The sequence below is a fragment of the Manis pentadactyla genome, chromosome 7 (genome assembly GCF_030020395.1).
Source record: "Manis pentadactyla isolate mManPen7 chromosome 7, mManPen7.hap1, whole genome shotgun sequence".
NCBI lineage: Eukaryota > Metazoa > Chordata > Mammalia > Pholidota > Manidae > Manis > Manis pentadactyla.
This window is the reverse complement of record NC_080025.1, coordinates 60,752,438-60,779,986: the sequence shown is the minus strand read 5'-3', so window position 1 is coordinate 60,779,986 and position 27,549 is coordinate 60,752,438. Positions and strand designations below refer to the sequence as shown.

Below are 27,549 nucleotides of genomic sequence, written 5' to 3'. Positions count from 1 at the left end.
ACAAATAAAATTTGAAAATTTGAAATTAGCTATTATTTATTTTAAATATTAATAGCCCTTTTATTTTAAAATCTCATGAATTTGTATAACTTTTGCTGATTTAAACACATTCTTTTTTCCCCCGAAGTTAATGTTGGTTGAGTTGGACTTTGAGATGAAGAAACAGACCCATATTAAGTAGGATCATATTCTGATGACTCTCCTATTGAGGAGGTTTTGTGGCACACAGTTAAAAACGACTTTGCATTAATCATGGCTAGACAGACATTTAAATGAGAGTTGAGATGAACCTGTTGGGTCAAATTCCTCCTAGCTACTTCGACTTCCTTGTGGAGTTCTCTCCTTCTCTCAGCTAATGTTGAATCATCTTTAGGGATAGCTTCAATCTGGAAATCAAAATTTAAAACAGGCAATTATATGAGAAAGAAATCCTCAGTGTCATGTAGTCAACCCCATCCTGTACCTTTTGAAAATGGTGGGGAAATTATAATTCTCAATCTTACAGCACTGCCTGTTATGCTGAATATTCTCTATAAAGACATGGTCAACTAAAATATGAATACCTGCCAGAAATCTATAGTTCAGCAGCTGCAAATACTCTATTATTCACTGGAAATAAAATAAATCTTACTAATAATAGCTGCTAACATTTATAGAGCATTGATTATGTGTCAGGCAAGGTTTTAAGCACTCGTGTGTATGGTCATATTTATCCTCATAATAACTTCACGAAGTAGGTAATATTATCTCCAGTTTTACAGATGAGGAGAATGAGGAACTGACATTTCAGCAACTTGCCTCAGTTGTGTAGGTACAAACCCAGATGTTTAGAGCCAAACATTGTATTTCACTGCCTCTCTAACTCACAACTCAGAACTTTGGAAACATGCATATTCAAATGATATTTATTGTACTTACAAAATGTGAATTTATTTATATAATCCATAGATTAAAGAAAAAAATAGGAGCTATTTATTAATAAGAGTGAAAATAGTTGGCTATTCTTATGTAGTAGTTTGATGAGTAGCTGGAAAGTTTTAAAACAAAAGAAAAGCCTCTTAACTTTCTTTGTTGATACCTGAGATTCCATTCTGTTTCCGTTGTACTGACCTGTGCTTCTGTCCTCTGTTAAAGTAGTTCCGGGGGAGAGAGCAGCATCTCATTCTATCAGTCTTTGCTGCCTTATTAGGAATGAGCTTGTCAGATTCTTTATAATAGAGAAGAGTGCAGAGGGGAGGAGGACACATGGCGGCTGCCTGGGAAATCCCATCCAGGGACACAGGATTCTACCTTGGAGTGCTGACAGAATACTTGACTTAGGGCAGTTTTAGAGTTGGACCTTTATACCAAAAGTGCACGACTCCAATCTGATGCAGTGACATTTCCTGCTGTGACAGCACACACTTTAGGTGCCAAGGTAGAATATTGGCCAAAATTTGTCCCAAGAGGCAGGCTCCTAGTGTTTAGAGATTTAAAGGTCATCTAATAGGATGATCCTTCTGAGGTTCATGCTGCTCTTTTAAAGTAGTGGAAGTGTGTCTTTGAATGCCTCAGCATCCATGAACCTGTGCATCTTCACAGCACTGTCTGTGTCTCAGAGGCCCAGTGATGTCCTGCCTCCCAGGGCCTCTCCTAAGAGAGACAGCTGTTGAGAAGTATGCACTGGATTAGGAAAATAAGACATGGTTTTGTGAAATCCAGATGGCAAGATACAGAATTTGTGATTTTGATGAGCAGATAATTGCTACAGCAGATCAGAAACAGGAGAGCTCAGTTAGACTTGAATCATCAGGAAAGATTTCATGGAAGAGTTAAGTCAGCAAGGAAGAGTTTGATTTCTCCTTCTGAAAACATGGAGTTAAATCTTCCTGGACAGAGAAGTCCAGCAAACATCTTGGTCTCTGTCTGTTTCTCGGCCAGAGGTGCCCAGGAATCAGCTGCTCCAAGTGCTTTGTTCATAAGTGTTGGCAATCCTGTACATGAACACTACCTGGGACCGAGGAAGCTTACAAGGTTTTCCAGAAGAGGAGAGCACACTCACGAGCTACTCTGTTAACTAAAGACTCCTGACAAATTTTCCTGGTTCACGTCTCAGACATTTAGGTTGTTTCCAGTGTTTTGAGTTATAAACAGCACTGCAATTAATTGTATTCTTTTTTGACTTTGGCTACCTGCTTTTCCAACACTGTTTGCAATTCTCCGTAAACCCAGCCCTCTACTCTCGGGAAGGAATTAAATATGCTTGATCTGCGGAAGAGGTAACAATATGAGCCATTGGTAGCAGAGCCCACTGGCTGCCTAGCCAATATCCACTCTCCACTCTGACTTTACTAACAGAACCCCAGGTTTGTTCATAGCTGCAGTGTATCTAGGAGTCCCGACTCCTCTGCATCTGGGGGTGACCCTGTGAGCCAGCACAGACCATGAAATAGAAGTGGAAGTCTGCTGGATAGGACTCTTGGGAAAGTGACTGCTTTCCTGTTAAAAAGACAGAGTCAGCCAAGTCAGCTGCCATATACCTTTTGCTTTCTGCACTTTCCCCACTTCTATGTCATCTTATGCCTGAAGGTGGAATGGCCATCTTGTGACCTTGGAGAAAAGTGCCATTAAGGATGACAAAAAAAGTATCTGAGAGGATCCTGGGCTTTTTCATTACGTGAAACTAGTGTGCCTACCTCTGGACTTTTTATTAAGTGAATAAAAAACAACCCCTTATTTAGTTAATCCTCTGTAATTGAGATTCTGTTACTTCTTGCAACCAAATTGAAAACCTAATTCTGCTACTTCTTGCAACCAAATTATAATTTTATTCTGATAGTGGGCTGACTTGAGATACCATTAAATTTGAGCCCTAACTCGCATGTATCAGGATTTGTAAGCTTATTTTTTTTAGTATTTTTTTGGTTTTAATAGAGTATCAAAACAATATGTTTATTGTATAATTTAAAAGTGTTCAAAGTAAGCAATTAAAAACATTCGGCTCCCTGCCTGTACTTCCAATGCTACTCACTAGGAGTTGCTGTAAATAGTTTGGTGTCTGTTCTTCCATACATTTTCAATCATGAACAGACATCAGTAAATTTCCTAAGAGTAAGGAATTAGCATAACTGTGTTGCTGTAAACATCCCAATTATTTGATATTAGTGAACCTCAGTTTCTTTAAGGCTTTGATATTTTTCGAAATTATTTCAAACTTTCATGAGGTCTGTGCTTTGAACTTCTAGGAGAGTCTCTACAGTGAAAGGCTGCAGGAGAAACAAACAACTCTCTCTAGGGGGAAACGAGTTCTGAAGACTAGCTGGAGCCCTTCATGCTTACCTTTTATCTCTTCCCTTTTTGGATTTCCTGCAAGCCTGAAGTGTTCACTCAGGTGGGAGTGACTGACCTGACCCACTCCTGTTTTCAAGTACTGCCAGCCAGCATGGGACTGTGGCCAGGCTAATTATAAGCTATAAGGTCAAAGAGGAAGTTAGTCTCTCACTGAAACTGTACTAGGACAAAAACATAGATTTTTTTCCACTTGAAATCAATGAAGGAAGAGGATTTTAGTACATTTTAATTTCTGTTAGTCTTATGTTCTTTGAGAGCTATATTATGACCTTAATAATGAAAAATGTCCCAATATAAATAGATTTTACTTATTAAAATCTGAACAATGTGTGAGCCTTCTACTTTATTCGCCTTTGGTTTAAGGCCATTTCTTATATATTTGTGCTAAGCCAGATCAATCTATAGTGGCAAGCCTCATCATCAGAAACAGCATCCAATTAGCTTTGTAAGAACCCACTCTTAAATATAAGCAGATAGTTAAGGATCACCAGATAGTTGAGGGATGTTCTTAAAAAGAAAGAGACAAAAACAAACAAATGAGAAAACAAAAGCCAAATCCAGGAAAATGTAATTTGAAGAAAATAAAGTCTATGCAGAGATAAGAAAGAAATAAACTATCAGTATCTCAGTGAGAAAGAGAAGATGTGAAGTAAGAATAAGGATACTATAAAAGAGAAACATTTAGAGAAAAAAATTAAAATATGACAGTGAGTGAAAGATTAGATTAAAGTGTTGAAAGGAAAAGTTGAGGAAATCTCCCTTGCAGCAAGTCCAAAAAAGAAAAGAAGGGAAAATAAGAGAAAAAAGTCAAGGGACTTAGAAGACTGTTTTAGAGGGTCTAACATCTGGATAATAGGAGCCTCAAAAAGGGAACAAGAAAATAGAGTGGATAGCATTAAAGAAATTATTCAAGACAGTTACTCAGAACTGAAAGATAAAAGTTACCATATACAAAGAGCCCACTAAGTGTCCAGCTCAGAGGATAAAAATGGAGACCCATAAGTGGGAATATGATTGTGAAATTTAAACATTCTGAAGGTAAGTAAAAAATCCTTCAAGCTTCCAGCATGAAAAAAAACTCAAAAACAAAAAAACCAAAAAAGTGAAAAGCAAAAACAAACAAAAAACCCTGAAAAAAAAAAAACAAAACTGGTTTCAAATAAAGGGTCAAGAATCATAATGATACAAGTTTCATTGTAACTCCAAAAGCTAAAAGACAATTGATCAATGCCTTCATTATGGGAAAATGATTTCCAATCTATAATTTCATATCCAGTCAAATTACTATCTCTCTATGAGGCTAATGTAAGGATAAAATATTTTCTGACATGCAAGGTGTTCTGACACAAAAGGTATTAAAAATTTACTTTCCATTCACCTTTTCTCAGGATGCTGCTAGAAGGTACTCTATTCTCACAAAAAGAGAGTAAGCTAAAAGTGAGAAATAGAAGAAATCCATGAAATAGGGGATCTAACATAGGAGAGAGGTAAAGGGATTCACCAAGATGCTGGAGCAGGGCTCCTAAGATTTCCATGCTGGGAGTAGACATATAAAGAAATGGGACCAGTTTGTAACAGATCAGAAAGCTAAGAAAGAAAAAAGCAGCCCCTGACATCCAGGAGCTGACATGGCACTCATAGCTGGGCCTTGTGGTTCTCCTACTGGACACAAACAACTTCACAGAAAATCACCATCAGACAAAACCATTTTATGATCATAGACAAAAACAAAACAAAACTACTCTGCAGTCCAATGCTCTGCAAAAGTACTCTGTGTTTGTGACTGATCACAGACAAAAACAGAAACATTGTCTAAACCACAAAATACCACATATTCCCATATCACAGTCTTCCTTACTAATTATAATTTTAGCCTCAATGTAGTCTTTTCTTTTTCTAGCTAAGATTTATTAAGATACTCAGCCTGACTTTGTCCTGCTTTATCCTGACTTTCCGATGACCTCCAAATTCAGGGCAAAGTCCCATTTCCCTAAACATCCTGCAAACTATAACACAAGCCCAAATATAATTAATATATTTACAAGTCCTTGCTAATATTCTTAAGATACTCTTTTGTTTTCCATGGTGTATGTTCTCCCTTGCTGCAATGAGTAATAAATGCAACTCATTCACTACAGTTGTGTTCTTAGTGGTGTTTGGCTAGAGGTCATTGACAAGTCTCGGAAGTCATTTCTTCAAGCAGATTAAATGAATAGACTGCCAGATGTGTTTAACATGCTGAGAGTAAATTTATACAATGAGAAATTTTGGGGTTGAACTAATGATAAGTACACAGAAAACTATAAATTGAAAAGTGAGATGTTTATAAATTCCTGGGAACACAAAATTTGATAAGAAAGGACACAGTTAACTGTAGAATATATGACTCAGGTGTGAATAACCTTTACATACTCAAATAATGTAAACATCAAATTTCGAACTAGCAAAATTATGGCATTAGACTATTCAGTGTATGGAGGCACAAGAAAATGTGTTGAACAGGAGTATAAAGAAAGCTTAATCCTTATCTTTTACAGTGAGAAGTGAAAAAGTCAGATCTAAAACTGAAAACTCAAGGAATAGCATTATAAGCATATTACTTAGAGTATGAAGATAAACCACTAGAATCAGCTAAAGGCATAAGACTGGATTAGGAATAGGAAATGCATGGCACATGTGGTGCCATTTGCCTAACTATACCTGAGGCAGGCATCACTAATCAACCACAGAGCTGATAAGCCAGTGCTGAGCTTCAGAATCCTTTGTGACATTGTCACTGCAAGAAGCTACCACTGAATGAAGGGAGCTGGTGCCTGAAATGAAGCTTATTTGCCCTCCTTAGACCATATGATCTTTATGACTCCACTCAGTTTTTTCATTCTTTGATTATGTAAAATAAGAAACATTGAATATCTTGAGTGGGAGAGTAACACATGCAAGTGTACTTAAAAATATCAATTTGGTAGCAAAATGGAGGCTAGATTGTACATGGAAGGAACAGAATGGAGGGAGAACAGCAGGTGGGCAGCTACAGTCATTCAGATGATGCAGGGCGGGTGCTGAGAGAGCACTGAGGTCGAGCTGCAAACATCTCCATAGGGATGAAAGCCATACCCATAGTCTTAACTTAACTATAAAATTTTCTTTAGCCTTTGAAAAATTTCATATGTTTAAAGGAAGGAAAGCAACATTTGATTCTTGGTACCACTCAGTTTCACATTTGTAATAATTTTTATTTCTCGCAATAATCCCAGTTCAAAGTTTTGGAAAAGCCTAACATTAGAAGGAGTTCAAAGGATCTAGTATTTAAACCTGACTCCACCTGACTCAAGCTGATGGTCTCTACAATATAGTATGTTGTCACAATTGCTTTGAACATGGGAAATGAGTCCCAAAGAGAGAGAAATGCAGAACCACTTCTAAATCAGAGGAAGAGAGATGAAACTTGTACAAGACTCCAAATAAACGATAACTGTACTACTGTTGGGAAGGGCAGTCTCCTGCATGTGCTCTTTCCACCCTGACTTGACCACATAAGACTGGGCTTTGGGCCTGAAACACTTCCTTTCAAACAAGCCTGTGTTGGGCTTTTCACCTTGTGTGGGAATATCTTTCCATGATTCAGGTACAATGAGTATTCCTTTGTTCTGCATAAGCATGTGTATCAGTGGCTGTCAGGCACACCCCCAGCTTTCAGTATTGCAGACTACATGAGAGGGGTCAGGCTTCCTTCCACTGCAGCGTGACAGGAGTGAGCATAGGCCAGTTTTCCTGAGTTGGCTGCCAGGAGAGACCCACTAGCCACAGGGCACAGTGTCCCCTGTTGAAGCTGATCTTGCTCTGTCTTCTCTATGTAAGTCAAGTATTCTTCCATCCAGTGCTTGACTGGGTTGTGTTTTCCTTGGTGGCCTCCCCTGGGACTGCTAAGTAGTATGCATGTAGCCTGCTCCCTTGCGATTGATGACTCTGCTCAGCCTGTACATACAGAAAGTGTCCTTTCCTTGGTTAGAGGATTTTATTGTTGCAGTCTGGGCCTGGTTTTATGTTCAGAAAGAGAATAATCTTAGAGACTCATACATTCCAACCCTTACATGACAGTGAATGTTAGGACAGAACTCTAGAGACACTGAGGGGATTGTATTAAAGTGTAGATCTGTGGTTTTCTTTCTTTTCAGTGCCACTGGTAATCAGTAGAAGTCACAATTAAATACAGAGGTAATGTGTTATATTACTACATGACAGTGTGATGTTTTCAATGAAAGAATCCTCCACATTTTGTTTATCCTACTAACCCTACTAACCCACATGGGCTTCAAAAGCCCTGTTGCTTTTGCTTGACTCCAACAAAGTCTCTCCCGAAGGCAGGCCCACCTTCTACCTGCACATGCCCAGACTTGGAAAATGCCCCAGGGAAGAAAAAGACTACCCATCTCTGTTTACCTTGGAAGTGCTTATGCCTTGTGGAATTTACTTTCCACAACTCTCATATGTCTTTAAAAAATATATGAGGTTTACTTTTATCCATTTTTTTTCTGCCTTTTATGGCAGGAACCATGGTCCGTTGCAATATGTTATATATTAAGTAGAAGTAGAAATATAAAAAAATTATGTTTATGTGTCTCTTCTATTTACTTAACTTAGATTTGCTGGTAGAGATAAACTTCTGTTTAGTATGTGTCATCTTTTAGAACAGATCTTATGTCTTTTACCAATGTATAACTGTTCTTGAGATTACTAAGAGGTGTTTTTCTAAGTGACAAGTTACTACTTTTATTTAGGTTACCTTCCTCTTCACTTTTAAGGGGAATTATTTGTTGATTCAGCATTAGAAATGTATTTAACAGATTAACTTTACTTACTACTGGAATAACCAAAATAGATTATTAAAAGCAATTATATTTTTAATCTTATTATTGTTTAAAGGATTCTTACAGTTATTTGGTCAATAAGCAAATTGTCTTTATCAATACAGGCAACACTTGCTGGTTTTAAGAGCCTCCTGCTTATCTCATCTATCATCCCACCAATACTTTGAACAAATATACCTGTTGTTTACTGTAAATCTCACTATAAGCTAAAGTCTTCAGAGGTACTAGCATTACCTGGGAAGTAGTAAAAGTATTAATTGAAACTGAACTCTAGTAAGTCAAGGGTGATGTAATCTTTAGGGTAACCACCCAAAAAATGGAAAAGAGAATGGAAGACTAACACATATCAAACATGGAGAAAACAGAATAGAAAATAAAAAAGAACAATTCATCTTTTTAATTGATCCAAAATAAAGATAGGAGAGAAAGTGGAACAAACAGATGGATCAAAGAGAAAGCAATGGTAACATGGTGTAGATAAGTCCAAGAGTATTCATAGTTAGACTGAATGTTTTCATAACAAATATAAGAGTTAGAAGGCAGAAATTTTTCAGACTAGATATTAAAAGTATCTGCTGCATATAAAAGACACCCCTAAGGATTCTTGAAAAAAGATGGCAGCATGAGAAGTGAGGCAGAAATCTCCTCCCTAAACATGTATTACAAAAATACAGCAAATACAACTAATCCTAAAAAAGTGACCAGAAATAAGATTGCACCAGCCAATCTTCATCTGGGAAAAGAAAACAGCTCATGGAAAACGAGAAAATAACAAAACTATGAGCCAGTGGGACCTGAGCACTCCCCCTACCCCAGCTCACCAGCGGGAGGAAGAGAAACAGAGTGGGGAGGAAGTAAAAGCCCAGGACTGCTAAATACTCAGCCCTGGAGATCTACTCTGGGAACACAAACCCATATTGCATGGTGCTCTGGAGATTAGAGGGGTTGAAAAGCCAAGTCAGAGGCAGAGATTCCAGCTGCTTGTGGAGAACAAGTTCCCACAAACAGCTGCTCTGGGACAAAAGAAAGGCAGGTGCTTTGAAAGACTTCCCAACAGTGAGAGGGCTGCTAAAGGGACAAGGATTACACAGAGCTTACTGCTCAGGAGAAGGAACAGGTGGACAATATTGTCCCAGCACAGTCAGCCCAGCAGGTTGGGAACTTTCAGGAGCTTCAGGCCTTCCATCCCCCTGGCTGGCAACACAGCCCCAAGGTCCCCACCGTGATAAGAAGCCTGCCATTTCTTACAACTGGCACCTATGTACAAAACTGCTACCCTGCCATGGCTCCAGGCCAGCCAGAGGCAGCCCTGCCTACAGCAACTACAGGGACTTAATGCAGGGCTGCTCCTTGTGCACACACTAATTGGTCCTGATAGGGGAGGAGAGCACTGAGGCCGGGAAGCAGGAAAAGCTCTGTCCTCTCGGCAGGCACTGGTGCCACTCTCCTGCAACCCCCGCCATCACGCCAGGCCAGCCAGAGGTCAGCCCCACGTACTGCAGCTATAGGGTCTTAATGCAGAAGATGCTCCCTGTGCTTGCACTGACCCTGACAGCAGAGGTAGGCACTGCAGCCAGGAAGGAGGAAAGACCTCTGCCCACCTTGAAGGCACCTGTGTGGCTTATCTGTGACCTGGCCATTGCTCCAGGCCAGCAGGAGGGCAGCCCCACCTATGGCAGCTTAGGGGCTTAACACAGAGGCTGCTCCCTTCACCAACCGCTAACTGGCCCTGATAGTGGAGGCAGGCAGGGCAGCTGGGAAGCAGGAAAGAGCTATCTCCTTCAGGTAGGCATCGGCACTGCTTGCCTGTGACCCCTGTCATCACTCCAGGATTATGAAAAGGCAGAAGAACTTTGTTTAATCCAAAATCCCTCAAACACCAGAAAGAGGGCTCAGTGAAACTGAAATCACCAATCATCCTGAAAATAATTCAAAATAAAAATCACAAGTATGCTAATGGAGCTACAGAAAAATATTCAAGACCTAAGAAATGAATTCAAGAGAGAGATAGACACTTTGAAAAATATAGTAGCTGAAATGAAACATACAATGGAGGAATTTAAAAGCAGATTAGATGAGGTAGAGGAGATGGTAAATGGAATTGAAATTAGAGAACAGGAATACAAAGAAGCTAGGCAGAGAGACAAAAAAAGGATCTCTAGGAATAAAAGAATATTAAAAGAACTGAGTGACCAATCTAAATGGGGCTATATTCATACTCTAGGGGTGCTGGAAGAGGAAGAGAGAGAAAAAAGAGATAGAAAGTGTCTTTGAGGAGGTAATTGCTGAAAACTTCCCCAATCTGGATGATGAAATACTCTCTCAGGCCATGGAAGTGCACAGATCTCCGAACACAAGGGACCCAAGGAAGACAACACCAAGACATATAATAATTAAAATGGCAAAGATCAAGAACAAGTACAGAGTACTAAAAGCAGCCAGAGTGAGAAAAAAGATCACCTACAAAGGAAAAAACATCAGGCTGTCATCAGACTTCTCAACAAAAACCTTATAGGCCAGAAGGGAGTGACATGATATATTCAATGCAATGAAACAGAAGGGCCTCAAAACAAGAATAGTCTACCCAGAAAGATTATCATTTAAATTAGAAGGAGAGATTAAACAATTTCCAGATAAGCAAAAGTTGAGGGAATTTACCTCCCACAAATGATCTCTCAGTGTATTGAAGGGACTGGTCTAGATGGAAGTCATCCTAAGGATAAATAGCTGTCACCAGAGGAAATAAAACCACAGTAAAGGAAGCAGATCAGTTTATTACTAACCAAATGCAAAATTATATCAGCTACCCACAAAGTCAGTCAAAGGATACACAGAGAGTACAGAATATGGCACCCAACAAATAAAGAGTGGAGGAGGAAGGAAAAGATGGTAGGAAAAAAAAGAATATTCACATTGTGTATATAGTAGCATAATAAGCAAGTTAAGTTAGACTGTTAATAGTAAAGAAGCTGCCCTTGAACCTTCGGTAACCATGAATCCAAGGCCTGCAATGGCAATAAGTACATACCTATTGATAATCACCCTAAATATCAATGGATTAAATGCACCAATCAAAAGACATAGAGTTACAGAATGGATAAAAAAAGCAAGACCCATCTATATGCTGCCTACAAGAGACTCACTTAAACCCAAAGACATACACAGACGAGAAGTGAAGGGATGGAAAAAGATATTTCATGCAAACAATAGGGAGAAAAAAGCAGGAGTTGCAATACTTGCATCAGATAAAATAAACTTCAAAACAAAGAAAGTAACAAGAGAAAAAGAAGGGCATTATGTAATGATAAAGGGGTCAGTCCAACAAGAGGATATAACCATTATAAATATCTACGCACACAACATAGGAGCACCCAAATATGTGCAACAAATACTAACAGGATTAAAGGGGGAAGTAGAATGAAATGCATTCATTTTAGGAGACTTCAACACACCACTCACTCCAAAGGACAGATAACCAGACAGAAAATAAGGAGGCAGAGGTACTGAACAACGTATTAGAGCAGATGGACCTAACACACATGTACAGAACACTCCATCCAAAAGCAACAGGATACACATTCTTGTCAAGTGCACATGGAACATTTTCCAGAATAGATCACATAGTAGGCCACAAAAAGAGCCTCAGTAAATTAAAAAAGATTGAATTTGTACTGACCAACTTCTCAGATCACAAAGATATGAAACTAGAAATAAATTGTGCAAAGAAAACAAAAAGGCCCACAAATACACAGAGGTTTAACAACATGCTCCTAAATAATCAATGGATCAATGACCAAATTAAAACAAGAGATCAAGCAATATATGGAGACAAATGAAAACAACAGCTCAACACAGCAACTTCTGTGGGATGCAGTGAAGGCAGTTTAAGAAGAAAGTATATAGCAATTCAGGCCTATCTAAAGAAGGAAGAACAAACCCAAATGAATAGTCTAAATTCACAATTAATGAAAATGGAAAGACAAGAACAAATGAGGCCCAAACTTAGTAGAAGGAGGAGCATAATAAAAATGAGAGAAGAAATAAATTAAATAAATAAAAATGAGAAGAATAAAACAATAGAAAGAATTAATGAAGCCAAGAGCTTGTTCATTGAGAAAATTAACAAAATAGATAAATCCCTAGCCAGACATGAAAAAAAGAGAGTCTACATACATAAATAGAATCAGAAATGAGAAAGGAAAAATCACTACGAACACCAATGAAATACAAGGAATTATTAGAGAACACTATGAAAAATTATATGTTAAGAAATTGGTAATCTAGAAGAAATGGACAACTTTCTAGAAAAATACAACCTTTCAAGACTGACCCAGGAAGAAGCAGAAAATCTCAACAGACCAATTATCAGCAATGAAATTGAATCGGTAATGAAAAACTACCCAAGAACAAATCACCTGGACCAGATGACTTCACCACTGAATTTTCTCAGACATTTAAAGAAGACCTAATACCTATCTGCCATAAAGTTTTACAAAAAGTAGAAGAGGAGGAAGTACTTCCAAACTCATTCTATGAGGCCAACATCGCTCTAATACTAAAACCAGGCAAAGACACCACAAAAGAAGAAAATTGCAGACCAATATCTCTGATGAACATAGATGCAAAAATACTCAACAAAATATTAACAAATTGAATTAAAAATACATTAAAAAGATCATAGATCATGATCAAGTGGGATTTATTCCAGGGATGCAAGGATGGTACAATATTTGAAAATCTATCAACATCATCCACTACATCAACAAAAAGAAGGACAAAAATCACATGATTATCTTCATAGATGCTGAAAAAGCATTTGACAAAATTCAACATCCATTTATGATAAAAGCTCTTAACAAAATGGGTATAGAGGGCAAGTACCTCAACATAATAAAGGCCATATATGACAAACCCACAGCCAACATCATACTTTCCTCTAAGATTGGGAACAAGACAAGGATGCCCACTCTCCCCACTTTTATTCAACGTAGTTCTGGAGGTCCTAGTCACAGCAATCAGACAACACAAAGAAATAAAAGACATCCAGATTAGTAAGGAACAGTTAAACTCACTGTTTGCAGATAACATGATATTGTACCTAAAAAAACCCTAGAGAATCCACTCCAAAACTACTAGAACTAATATCTGAATTCAGCAAAGTTGCAGGATACAAAATTAATATGCAGAAGTATGTTGCATTCCTATATACTAAAAATGAACTAGCAGAAAGAGAAGTCAGGAAAATAATTCCATTCACAGTTGAATCAAAAAGAATAAAATACCTAGGAATAAATCTAACAAAGGAAGTGAAAGACCTATCTCCTGAAAACTACATGACACTCTTGAGAGAAATGAAAGAAGACTCTGATAAATAGAAATATATCCCTTCCTCATTAGTAGGAAGAATTAATATTGTCAAAATAGCTATCCTGCTTAAAGCTATCTACAGATTCAATGGAATACCTATCAAAATAGCAACAGCATTTTTCAATGAACTAGAACAAACAGTTCTAAAATTCATATTTAATCACAAAAGACCCCAAATAGCCAAAAATCCTTAGAAGGAAGAATGAAGTGGGGGGGAATACACTCCCCAACTTCAAGCTCTACTACAAAGCCACAGTAATCAAAACAATTTGGTACTGGCACAAGAACAGAACCATAGATAAATGGAATAGAATAGAGAGTCCAGATATAAACCCATACATAATATGGCAAATTAATATATGATAAAGGAGCTATGGATATACAATGGGGAAATGACAGCCTCTTCAACAACTGGTGTTGGCAAAACTGAACAGCTATATGGAAGAGAATGAAACTGGGTTACTGTCTAACTCCATAAACAAAAGTAAACTCAAAATGGACCAAAGACCAGAATGTATGACATGAAACCATGAAACTCTTAGAAGAAAACATAGGCAAAACTCTCTTGAATTTAAACAAGAGCAACTTGTTCCTGAATGCATGTCCTTGGGCAAGGGAAACAAAAGCAAAAATGAACAAATGGGCATACATCAAATTAAAAAGATTCTGTACAGCAAGGGACACCATCAGTAGAATAAAAAGGCATTCTACAGTATGGGAAAATATATTCATAACTGATATATCCAATAAGTGGCTGACATAAAAATATATATATATAAAGAGCTCACATGTCTCAACACTCAAAAAGCAAAGAACCTGATAAAAAAATGAGCAGAGGATCTGAACAGACACTTCTCCAAAGAAGAAATTCAGATGACCAAGAGGCACATGAAAAGATGCTCCACATCATTAATCATCAGGGAAATGCAAATTAAAACCACAATGAGATATCTCCTCACACCAGTTAGGATGGTCAACATTCAAAAGACAAGCAACAACAAATGCTGGTGACGATGCGGAGAAAGGGTAACCCTCCTACACTGCTGGTGGGAATGTAAATTAGTTCAACCATTGTGGAAAGCAGTATTGAGGTTCCTCAAAAAACTAAAAACAGAAATACCACTTGACCCAGGAATTCCACTCCTAGGAAAACAAGATCACAAATTCAAAAAGACATATGTACTCCTATGTTTATTGCAGCTCAATTTACAATAACCAAGAAATGGAAGGAATCTAAGTGTCCATCAGTAGATGAATGGATAAAGAAGATGTGGTACATATACACAATGGAATATTATTCAGCCATAAGAAGAAAACAAATCCTATCATTTGCAACAACGTGAGTGGAGCTAGAGGGTATTATACCTAGTGAAATTAGGCAGGTGGACAAGGCCAAGTACCAAATGATTTCACTCATCTGTGGAGTATAACAACAAAGCAAAACTGAAGGAACAAAACAGCAGCAGACTCACTGAACCCAAGAATGAACTAATGGTTACCAAAGGGAAAGGGACTGGGAAGGATGGGTGGGAAGGGAGGGATAAGAGATTAAGGGGTATTATGATTAGCACACATAATGTAGGGCAGTATGCACGGGGAACACCATATAGCACAAAGAAGACAAGTAGTGACTCTATGGCATCTTACTATGCTGATGGACAGTGACTGTAATGGGGGTGGTGGGGACTTGATAATAGGGGGAATGTAGTAATCACAATGTTACTCATGTGAAACCTTCATAAGATTGTATATCAATGATAATTTTTTTTGTAGATAATTATTTTTTATTGAAGGGTAGTTGACACACAGTATTACATTAGTTTCAGGTGTACAACACAGTGATTCAACATTTATATACATGATAATTCTAGGTACCAGCTATCACCATACCAAGTTGTTACAATATTTTGACTATATTCCTTATGCTATACATTACATCCCAGTTACTTATTTATTTTACAATTGGAAGTGTGTACTTTTTTTTTTTTTGGTGAGGGCATCTCTCATATTTATTGATCAAATGGTTGTTAACAACAATAAAATTCTGTATAGGGGAGTCAATGCTCAATGCACAATCATTAATCCACCCCAAGCCTAATTTTCGTCAGTCTCCAATCTTCTGAAGCATAACGAACAAGTTCTTACATGGAGAACAAATTCTTACATAGTGAATAAGTTACATGGTGAACAGTACAAGGGCAATCATCACAGAAACTTTCGGTTTTGCTCATGCATTATGAACTATAAACAGTCAGTTCAAAGATGAATACTCATTTGATTTTTATACTTGATTTATATGTGGATATCACATTTCTCTCTTTATTATTATTAGTGGTAGGTAGAGACAAGATAAAGGTAGAAAACATAGTTTAGTGTTGTAGGAGCAAATGTAGATGATCAGGTGTGTGCCTGTAGACTATGTGTTAATCCAAGCTAGACAAGGGCAATAAAACATCGACGTATGCAGAAGATTTCTCTCAGAACAGGGGGGGTGAGGTTCTAAGCCTCACCTCTGTTGATCCCCAATTTCTCACCTGATGGCCCCCCCTGCAACTGTGCCTGTCTTAGGTTGTTCCTTCCTCCCTTGAGGAATCTTACCCGTCTCTGGCTAACCAGTCATCTTCCACAGCCATACAGGGAAATGTAAAGTTGGTAAGTGAGAGAGAAGCCTTATTGTTTGAAAAGGTTAGCTTTTTACTTCTTTGCATATTAATGCCCTGTGGCTTCTATGCCCAGCATTTGTCTTGAGGTATCTTTACCACTTGGAAGAATTATGATACTCGGTAAATTTGATATGAGGCACGAATTCTATTTAAGGGTTGTAATTAGGAAGGAAGAAGAAAAGCTATAGAAGTAGCAGGCGGAAGAAAACATGGGAAGATTGATTATTTCTTTGACATATCTTCTTGTAGAGTAACTTCAGCATGTATAGGTTTTAAACTACTAATTAAATTGTGCACACACATTAACATAATAGGAGTATAGTTACATAACCAAAGCATACCTGTAATTACCATCCATCTCCAGTGAAACCAAGAAAACCAGTTAGGCACCTTAGGCATTTGTGAAAACTTATCTATGATATGGTGGATATTGTCCAACTGAGCTTGAACAGTCTGAGAGAAATCAGACAAATTAAAACAACCCATTCCTGGGGACTGTTCACATCCCATATGTTCTTTTAACAGTAAATAGTCTGTATTGTAAGATTTTGGAGTGCTACAATTTGCACTTCTCCTAATTCTTGTTTGAGTTCCAACAGTATAGATCCAGTCAAATTTGTTGTTTTACTGTATGCACAGGCCAGCTTAGATATCTCCTTCATTCCCATGGCAAGTCCAGGAACTGGTGGGATGAGTGCATCTATAGCTGTAGCAGTGCGTGGATCTTTGTTGGGGTTTTTTGATGATCATCTTCTGGCATGAGTCTTCCAGAGAGTGCTGATGTTGGAAGTTCTTTTGCATATCTCATCTTAGTTGATTTTTGGGGTAGCCAAATTAAGCATTGATCCTCTGTATAAACACAAACAGGCCCTTTGCCTACTCTTTTATATGCCCTTTATACTCTTGTGTAGAACTCATTGGAGGTCACCACACAGGAACTGCCTTTTTTTTTGTATCATTAATCTACACTTACATGATGAATATTATGTTTACTAGGCTCTCCCCTATACCAGGTCCCCCCTATAAACCCCTTTACAGTCACTGTCCATCAGCATAGCAAAATGTTGTAGAATCACTACTTGCCTTCTCTGTGTTGTATAACCCTCCCCTTTCTCCCACCCCCCCATGCATGCTAATCTTAATACCCCCCTTCTTCTCCCCCCCGCTTATCCCTCCCTACCCACCCACCCTCCCCAGTCCCTTTCCCTTGGTACCTGTTAGTCCATTCTTGAGTTCTGTGATTCTGCTGCTGTTTTGTTCCTTCAGTTTTTCCTTTGTACTTATATTCCACAGATGAGTGAAATCATTTGGTATTTCTCTTTCTCCGCTTGGCTTGTTTCACTGAGCATAATACCCTCCAGCTCCATCCATGTTGCTGCAAATGGTAGGATTTGCCCTTTTCTTATGGCTGAGTAGTATTCCATTGTGTATATGTGCCACATCTTCTTTATCCATTCATCTATCGATGGGCATTTAGGTTGCTTCCAATTCCTGGCTATTGTAAATAGTGCTGCGATAAACATAGGGGTGCATTGGTCTTTCTCAAACTTGATTGCTGCATTCTTGGGGTAAATTCCTAGGAGTGCAATTCCTGGGTCAAATGGTAAGTCTGTTTTGAGCATTTTAAAGTACCTCCATACTGCTTTCCACAGTGGTTGAACTAATTTACATTCCCACCAGTAGTGTAGGAGGGTTCCCCTTTCTCCACAGCCTCACCAACATTTGTTGTTGTTTGTCTTTTGGATGGCAGCCATCCTTACTGGTGTCAGGTGATACCTCATTGTAGTTTTAATTTGCATTTCTCTGATAATTAGCGATGTGGAGCATCTTTTCATGTGTCTGTTGGCCATCTGTATTTCTTTTTTGGAGAACTGTCTGTTCAGTTTCTCTGCCCATTTTTTAATTGGGTTATTTGTTTTTTGTTTGTTGAGGTGTGTGAGTTCTTTATATATTCTGGACGTCAAGCCTTTATCGGATCTGTCATTTTCAAATATATTCTCCCATACTGTAGGGTTCCTTTTTGTTCTATTGATGGTGTCTTTTGCTGTACAGAAGCTTTTCAGCTTAATATAGTCCCACTTGTTCATTTTTGCTGTTGTTTTCCTTGCCCGGGGAGATATGTTCAAGAAGAGGTCACTCATGTTTATGTCTAAGAGGTTTTTGCCTATGTTTTCTTCCAAGAGTTTAATGGTTTCATGACTTACATTCAGGTCTTTGATCCATTTTGAGTTTACTTTTGTATATGGGGTTAGACAATGGTCCAGTTTCATTCTCCTACATGTAGCTGTCCAGTTTTGCCAGCACCATCTGTTGAAGAGACTGTCATTTCACCATTGTATGTCCATGGCTCCTTTATCAAATATTAATTGACCATATATATCTGGGTTAATGTCTGGATAGTCTAGTCTGTTCCATTGGTCTGTGGCTCTGTTCTTGTGCCAGTACCAAATTGTCTTGATTACTATGACTTTATAGTAGAGCTTGAAGTTGGGGAGTGAGATCCCCCCTACTTTATTCTTCTTTCTCAGGATTGCTTTGGCTATTTGGGGACTTTGGTGTTTCCATATGAATTTTTGAATTATTTGTTCCAGTTCATTGAAGAATGTTGCTGGTAGTTTCATAGGCATTGCATCAAATCTGTATATTGCTTTGGGCAGGATGGCCATTTTGACGATATTAATTCTTCCTAGCCATGAGCATGGGATGAGTTTCCATCTGTTAGTGTCCCCTTTAATTTCTCTTAAGAGTGACTTGTAGTTTTCAGAATATAAGTCTTTCACTTCTTTGGTTAGGTTTATTCCTAGGTATTTAATTTTTTTTGATGCGATTGTGAATGGAGTTGTTTTCCTGATTTCTCATTCTGTTGGTTCATTGTTAGTGTATAGGAAAGCCACAGATTTCTGTGTGTTGATTTTGTATCCTGCAACTTTGCTGTATTCTGATATCAGTTCTAGGAGTTTTTGGGTGGAGTCTTTAGGGTTTTTATGTACAGTATCATGTCATCTGCAAATAGTGACAGTTTAACTTCTTCTTTACCAATCTGGATTCCTTGTATTTTTTTGTTTTGTCTGATTGCCATGGCTAGGACCTCCGGTACTATGTTAAATAACAGTGGGGAGAGTGGGCATCCCTGTCTAGTTCCCGATCTCAGAGGAAATGTTTTCAGCTTCGCGCTGTTCAATATAATGCTGGCTGTGGGTTTATGATATACGGCCTTTATTATGTTGAGGTACTTGCCCTCTATTCCCATTTTGCTGAGAGTTTTTATCATGAATGGATGTTGAACTTTGTCTAATGCTTTTTCAGCATCTATGGAGATGATCATGTGGTTTTTGTCTTTCTTTTTGTTGATGTGGTGGATGATGTTGATGGACTTTCGAATGTTGTACCATCCTTGCATCCCTGGGATGAATCCCACTTGGTCATGGTATATGATCCATTTGATGTATTTTTGAATTCGGTTTGCTAATATTTTGTTGAGTATTTTTGCATCTATGTGCATCAGGGATATTGGTCTGTAGTTTTCTTTTTTGGTGGGGACTTTGCCTGGTTTTGGTATTAGGGTGATGTTTGCTTCATAGAATGAGTTTGGGAGTATCCCCTCCTCCTCTATTTTTTGGAAAACTTTAAGGAGAATAGGTTTTATGTCTTCCCTGTATGTCTGATAAAATTCCGAGGTAAATCAATCTGGCCCTGGGGTTTTGTTCTTTGGTATTTTTTTGATTACCGCTTCAATTTCGTTGCTGGTAATTGGTCTGTTTAGATTTTCTGTTTCTTTCTGGGTCAGTCTTGGAAGGTTGCATTTTTCTAGGAAGTTGTCCATTTCTCCTAGGTTTCCCAGCTTGTTAGCATATAGGTTTTCATAGTATTCTCTAATAATTCTTTGTATTTCTGTGGGTTCCGTCGTGATTTTTCCTTTCTCGTTTCTGATACTGTTGATTTGTGTTGACTCTTTTTTCCTCTTAATAAGTCTGGCTAGAAGCTTATCTATTTTGTTTATTTTCTCGAAGTACCAGCTCTTGGTTTCATTGATTTTTTCTATTGTTTTATTCTTCTCAATTGTATTTATTTCTTCTCTGATCTTTATTATGTCCCTCCTTTTTCCAATTTCGATAATTGTGACATTAGACCATTCATTTGGGATTGTTCTTCCTTTTTTAAGTATGCTTGGATTGCTATATACTTTCCTTTTAAGACTGCTTTTGCTGTGTCCCACAGAAGTTGGGGCTTAGTGTTGTTGTTGTCATTTGTTTCCATATATTGCTGGATCTCCATTTTGATTTGGTCATTGATCCATTGATTATTTAGGAGCGTGTTGTTTAGCCTGCATGTATTTGTGAGCCTTTTTGCTTTCTTTGTACATTTTATTTCTAGTTTTATGCCTTTGTGGTCTGAAAAGTTGGTTGGTAGGATTTCAATCTTTTGGAATTTACTGAGGCTATTTTTGTGTCCTAGTATGTGGTCTATTCTGGAGAATGTTCAATGTGCACTTGAGAAGAATGTGTATCCTGTTGCTTTTGGATGTAGAGTTCTGTAGATGTCCATTAGGTCCATCTGCTGTACTGTGTTTTTCAGTGCTTCCGTGTCCTTACTTATTTTCTGCCTGGTGGATCTATCCTTTGGGGTGAGTGGTGTGTTGAAGTCTCCTAGAATGAATGCATTGCAGTCTATTTCCCCGTTTAGTTCTGTTAGTATTTGTTTCACATATGCTGGTGCTCCTGTGTTGGGTGCATATATATTTAGAATGGTTATATCCTCTTTGTTGGACTGAGCCCTTTATCATTATGTAGTGTCCTTCTTTATCTCTTGTTACTTTCTTTGTTTTGAAGTCTATTTTGTCTGATATTAGTACTGAAACCCCTGCTTTTTTTTTGCTGTTGTTTGCCTGAAATATGTTTTTCCATCCCTTGACTTTTAGTCTGTACATGTCTTTGGGTTTGAGGTGAGTTTCTTGTAAGCAGCATATAGATGGGTCTTGCTCTTTTATCCATTCTATTACTCTGTGTCTTTTGATTGGTGCATTCAGTCCATTAACATTTAGGGTGACTATTGAAAAATATGTACTTATTGCCACTGCAGGCTTTAAATTCATCGTTACCATAGGTTCAAGGTTAGCCTCTTTAGTATCTTACTGCCTAACTTAGCTCGCTTATTGAGCTGTTATATACACTGTCTGGAGATTTTTTATTCTCTCCCTTCTTATTCCTCCTCCTCCATTCTTCATATGTTGGGTGTTTTGTTCTGTGCTCTTTCTAGGAGTGCTCCCATCTAGAGCAGTCCCTGTAAGATGTCCTGTAGAGGTGGTTTGTGGGAAACAAATTCCCTCAGCTTTTGTTTGTCTGGGAATTGTTTAATCCCACCATCATATTTAAATGATAGTCGTGCTGGATACAGTATCCTTGGTTCCAGGCCGTTCTGTTTCATTGCATTAAATATATCATGCCATTCTCTTCTGGCCTGTAGGGTTTCTGTTGAGAAGTCTGATGATAGCCTGATGGGTTTTCCTTTATAGATGACCTTTTTCTCTCTAGCTGCCTTTAAAACTCTTTCTTTGTCCTTGATCTTTGCCATTTTAATTATTATGTGTCTTGGTATTGTCCTCCTTGGATCTTTTCTGTTGGGAGTTCTGTGTATTTCCGTGGTCTGTTCGATTATTTCCTCCCCCAGTTTGGGGAAGTTTTCAGCAATTATTTCTTCCAAGATACTTTCCATCCATTTTCCTCTCTCTTCTTCTTCTGGTACCCCTATAATATAGATATTGTTCCTTTTGGATTGGTCACACTGTTCTCTTAATATTGTTTCATTCCTGTAGATCCTTTTATCTCTCTCTATGTCACCTTCTATGCGTTCCTGTTCTCTAGTTTCAATTCCATCAATGGCCTCTTGCATCCTATCCATTCTGCTTATAAACCCTTCCAGAGCTTGTTTCATTTCTGTAATCTCCTTTCTGGCATCTGTGATCTCCCTCCGGACTTCATCCCATATCTCTTGCGTATTTCTTTGCATCTCTGTCAGCATGTTTATGATTTTTATTTTGAATTCTTTTTCAGGAAGACTGGTTAGGTCTGTCTCCTTCTCTGGTGTTGTCTCTGTGATCTTTGTCTGCCTGTAGTTTTGCCTTTTCATGGTGATAGTAATAGTTTGCAGAGCTGGGATGAGTGACGGCTGGAAGAACTTCCCTTCTTGTTGGTTTGTGGCCCTCCTCTCCTGGGAGAACAGCGACCTCTAGTGGCTTGTGCTTGGTGACTGCGCGCAGACAGTGCTTCTGCTTCCTGCCCGGCTGCTATGGAGTTTATCTCCGCTGTTGCTGTGGGCGTGGCCTGGCTCGGGCCTCTGCTCCAAAGTGGTGGAGTCACGTTGGAGGGGGAGTGGCCGGGAGGCTATTTATCTCTGGTGCTCCCTGCAGCCCAGGTGATTAGGGTACCCAGAGATCCCCGGATTCCCTACCTCTGGATTAAGTGTCCCGCCCTGCCCCAATAATATTTTAATGAAAAATGTTGACATTCTTAAATGTTACAATGGTTAATACTTAATAAAATATTAATAAAATATTTAAAAATTGAGAATTCCTTGAAACAAGATGGGAAAATCTGGACATGATTCATGGAACTGCTCTTATATAGAATTGAAATAATACGTTGAAGTTGTTCTGTAATAGTGTTACAAATATCTATAATTAAGTTGAAAGGAAAAAAAAAGACACCCCTAAATAAGGACAGAGAAAGAATGAAAATAAATGGATGGAAAAGGAAACACCATGCAAAACCCATCCCAAAAAGCTAGTATAACTGATACTGTACTTATATCAGACAAAATAAACTTCTTAATATAAAAAGCATTTCTTGAATTAAAGAGATTATAGATAAAAGATTCAATCTACCTGCTGGAAGTGTACAAAAATATTAGAAGTATATTAGAAACATAAGTAACTGCTCTGATTTGCAAAAACGTAAAAAACACATTTTGCTCCATTGAGGTATTTTTTTAAAGTCCAGAAGTCCATCTGAGAGCAATATTAAGACCTAGTCATTTGTTACACTCATAACCCTGACCAATTATTTTCACGCCTTGGTAAAGTTGGCCTGTCAGAATCTATCACAGTTGGAAGCTTCTGCTTAAATTTCAGAGGTCATGAACCTCCATAAATCATGGAGCATGACAGTCCTGAAGAAAGTGGGTATGGTTTCTATACACCCAGACATTTCATTTCAGAGACTGATCTCTTTTTCACCAAAGGAAGCAAGGGAATGCAGTCTCTCTAGGACCCACTGCCTTTCACCATCGCTTGGGGATTAGCACAGGGAGGTCCCCCTGAGAGGCAAGAGAGTCAGAGGCAATAGAGCCGAAATCTGCCCTTAGCTCTTTCAGAACCGAATGGCTTCCTTTCCCTGGCCAGGCTGATGCCCTAATCTTGGTTTAGCAAAAAGATTGAAACACATGACAGGACATAACCCCTATAGTAGGTTTGATATATTTTTTAATTATCTTTTTCTCATTTACTTTTCCTAGAGAAAGCTCAGTGTTTTCTCTATTGATAGCAAAAACAACTTCTGAAAATAATTTTACTTCAGAAAGACAGCAGTGAGCTTAAAAATCAGGGAGTGGTGTACCGCACCCACCTCTAACAGGAGCCTTTGGTGCAGCGCTTGAGTGTGCGTGAGTGCATCCCAGGACACTTTCAGGAGGAGCTCCATCTTCTTTAAATTTCGAAAATCTCGTTCTTTCTCTCGTTGCTTATGAGAAAGTTCGTCATGGTAGTTCTGCTTGTCAATGAGACAGTTCCGTAAATTGAGATCCAAGATCCCTCTGTTCCAGGTAAAAAGAGAAAATGAAAGTGGTTAGTTATCAACTGTCCTCCATGGTTTTCAAGATCACATGCTTAGCATATTCATAGAAGGATTCTTATGATAGAATCATTCTCATGGTAGAATCAAATTTTTAAGAATGCCAAAAGCAACTTTGTTTGCAAGTATCATTTGAAGTCATAGTCTTATTAAAAAAACCCAGATGAAATAGAAGATTAGCAGAGACAGAGGCTCCCGGTTACCTGAAATTTTACTTAAAAGTAGGGATTAACACTCTTCCAGGGAATCACACCATGAAATTATTGCCATTAGTAAAAAGTCATGATTACCTCAGAAATACCACTCATTTGTAGGAAAAGTCCCTCAACTGTTGGACACTCTAGTGATAAAACTTTCCAGAAACATGTTTCAGAAATTTACAAAAATACAACAGATTATATCCTTATGATTTGGTCACAATAAATTGAGGAAAACTGAATAAAGGAGAAAATACTTCAAAATACTTTATTTAATAATATTTTTTTATTAAGGCAGAAATCAACTAAAAATTCTGTAAAAATGTTAATCAATGTAAATCTGCTTGAGATTATGTTTTGAATCTTCAGAAGGCCAAGAAACATTTAGATCACACACACACACACACACACACAAGTATAACTAACCTTTCAGTCTGTGAAGTTGCTTCATTCTCTCTCGTTAGTTCCAATAGTTTAACCAATTGGTTATATTCTCGTTCTTTCATTTCAAGTAAGGCTCGTTTGCCTTCAACGTCTTTTATTACATCCTCCTTCTCTTCCATTACGGCATTAATTTTGGTTTCAACTTTCTTTAGGGAATCATTTAGCTCTTTGAGTTCATCTTCCAAGACCATTTTTTTCTTTTCCATTTCCCTGTGGGGGTACACACACATACATACATACATACACATGCATATACAGATACACACACACACACACACACACACACACACACACACACACACACAAGTTTTTTTGCCTTATTTTGAACTAACTGTGTGCTGGGATTCTACCCTCATCCCGACTAGCCTCCCTGAACTGATCTGAATTCCTCAGCTTTGGTGCCGGTGGGTTTGGCTTTGAGAACCATTATCAGCACCAGCTTCTTTTTTCCCTCTTCTCTTAAAATCAGTCATACTATTTCTCCAGAATTTTTGTGTATCTTCACTTATCATTATCCTTTTTTGGTTCCTCTAAATCTTGCGAATTTCCTCAGTGATTTCTGCCTCCAGATCTACTCTGAATGTTTGGGGGTGTTGCACATGTGAGTAGGTGGCAAAGTGAAGAGATACTCTCCCTTGGGCGTCAGACTTCTGACTGGCTTACACCACTATATTCCACTCAGTTCCACCAATTCATCTCTTCCGTGGCTCTGTTGAAGCCAACTGGAATTCTCCATAAAGAGACAGTTTACAAAGTGGAAAGAATATTGTCCCAAAATTATGTCGACATAAATAGTGTTATGAATGATAGAAATATGCTGCACTACTTTCTTTTAATGGATTTGTTATACACAACCTGGACAGGGCCAATGCAGATATTTCTAACACTATAATAGTAATTTGATGTGTTTGGTGGTTAATATTCTTAGTGCGCACAATGTAACTTGGCAGAGAGTGACTGGGAGGGATTAAAAATATCAAATCATACACTTTTTTGCGTGTTGTTTTTTCTGTCTCTTTTCCAATTTGTACAGGAAGGGCTTGATGGTGGACCACTTCATCCTAGTAAAGAAATGGAACCATAGTTAAATTATGTAGTCTTGGACCAGAAGCAGTTAAGACCAGCAAATTAAATAGGAGAGAGGAAAGGACTACGATGTGTAGAAGTCTTACTGTCTTGTGCTATGCAGGGTGCTTTAATTATCCCCTTTAATAGTCATAATGGCCATATAAGATAGTAATGGTTGTTACTATTTTAAAGAGGAGATAACTGAGTGTAATACTGTTAATGCTCTGCCCAGATTCCCTTTACAGAATTACACTCATTCTTCAGAGGTTACGGGGGTTGGCGGCCAACAGCTCTTGCTTGTCCTCCTCTCAATAGGATCGCCACTGGCTGAGCAGAGCTGCCTTGCAGGGGAGTGAGGGGCAGAGGGAGGAGGGCAGCAGGCGGTAACCAATGACTGTGTGGTGGTTTAACAGCCCGCCCACCCCCAACCCCACCCCTGGCCTCTGCAGGGAGCAGCCTCCGGGGATCTTGCTCAGCCCTGGGGCAGATACAAGTTTTGTGAGGCTGAAACTTGTACAGTTTGGGGGGAACCTCTTTAACAAAAAGGGTAAAAAATTACAAATGCTAAATTAGGGGCAGGGTCTTAGAAGAGGTTCATGCAAATGAGGAGCCTGAAGCTTTAGCCTCACTGGGTTCCAGGGAAATCCATCTCTGCTCAGTTCCTGTTTTCTGGGTAGCAGCTGGATACGTCTTAGCTGACTGCTCCAAGACTCTTAAGGAAAACAGGCCAAAGTATATTGGAATTGCCTGTGAAGCCAATGAGTCTCAGATGTTGTTTTTAAAATAACTCTAGGTTATTTAAATTGTTTTGAGAGTTATTACACAGTTTTCAAAATAAAATGAATTTTACTCATCTGTTAACATACAAATACATAAAATCTTCATCACTTTCATTGTGAGGGAAATGGAGTGGACTAAACAGACAAAGATGAAATAATAAAAATAAACACAAGTGGCCAGGACATTTTGTTGCTTATCAAGGAAGTGACTGTGTTTGTGACAGTCATTTCTAATATTGAAAAATGCTTGGTGAGGTCTAGAGAGGCCTTTTTCCCAGGTCAGGGCTCCAGTGAGCGTGGTGGTATCAAACACTCTATAAAGTCTTTTGTGAATTCCACTTGATAGGATCCTTCACAATGCTGACCAGTTCAGTTTGTGTGAGGCTACCACTCTTTGTCAAACCTGTGCAGTCAGTGCTGATACCGATGCATTTTTATGTCCATGCAGGCGCAGTGTTTGAATGTTCATGAACTGTAAGTAGCACACCTTTAGATTGACCTGGAACTCCACCAATTCTTCTAGTTCCTTCTGCTCCTTTAGTAATTGTTTTTGCTTAGATATCAAATCCTCCTGTAAATTTTTAATTTCTAGTTTCTTCTGCATTATTTCCTTACGTAACTCTTCTGTGCTTTCTTTCAATATTCTCATCTTCTTCTCCATTTCCTTTAAAAGTCATGAAAATTATCAGGTATATAGAGTCTGAACAAACATCTATTACCTAAGAATTGAATTAAAAATAATTTTACTCACCATTTTGATTATGTTTGTTTTGAGCTTCATGAATAATTTCTTACAAAGTTAAATACACTTTGATTTCTGACATCTTTGATAAAAAGGCATGACAATTGTACTGCATGTATTAGACATTTTACATCAGATTTGAACTCTTATTTTTTTACAATGCTCTTTCCCCTCCTCCTGTATTTTACATCTTTCCTTTTTCAGAGTTTTCATTTAATTTTTATTTCATACCAAAAAACGTTAGTGA

At 38.3% G+C, this 27,549-nt stretch overlaps 1 protein-coding gene across 1 annotated transcript in view; it reads right to left on the bottom strand.

Annotated features, from left to right (window-relative positions):
- The window catches only part of CCDC146 (coiled-coil domain containing 146), a 116,665-nt gene that overhangs the window by 17,189 nt on the left and 71,927 nt on the right, over positions 1-27,549 (bottom strand). The window contains exons 5-9 of the mRNA XM_057504431.1: positions 27,048-27,224; positions 25,701-25,774; positions 24,696-24,923; positions 23,848-24,034; positions 291-386 (exon numbers count right to left, since the gene is read on the bottom strand). Coding sequence (XP_057360414.1) covers positions 291-386; positions 23,848-24,034; positions 24,696-24,923; positions 25,701-25,774; positions 27,048-27,224 — 762 coding nt within the window. The remainder of the gene's footprint in view (positions 1-290; positions 387-23,847; positions 24,035-24,695; positions 24,924-25,700; positions 25,775-27,047; positions 27,225-27,549) is intronic.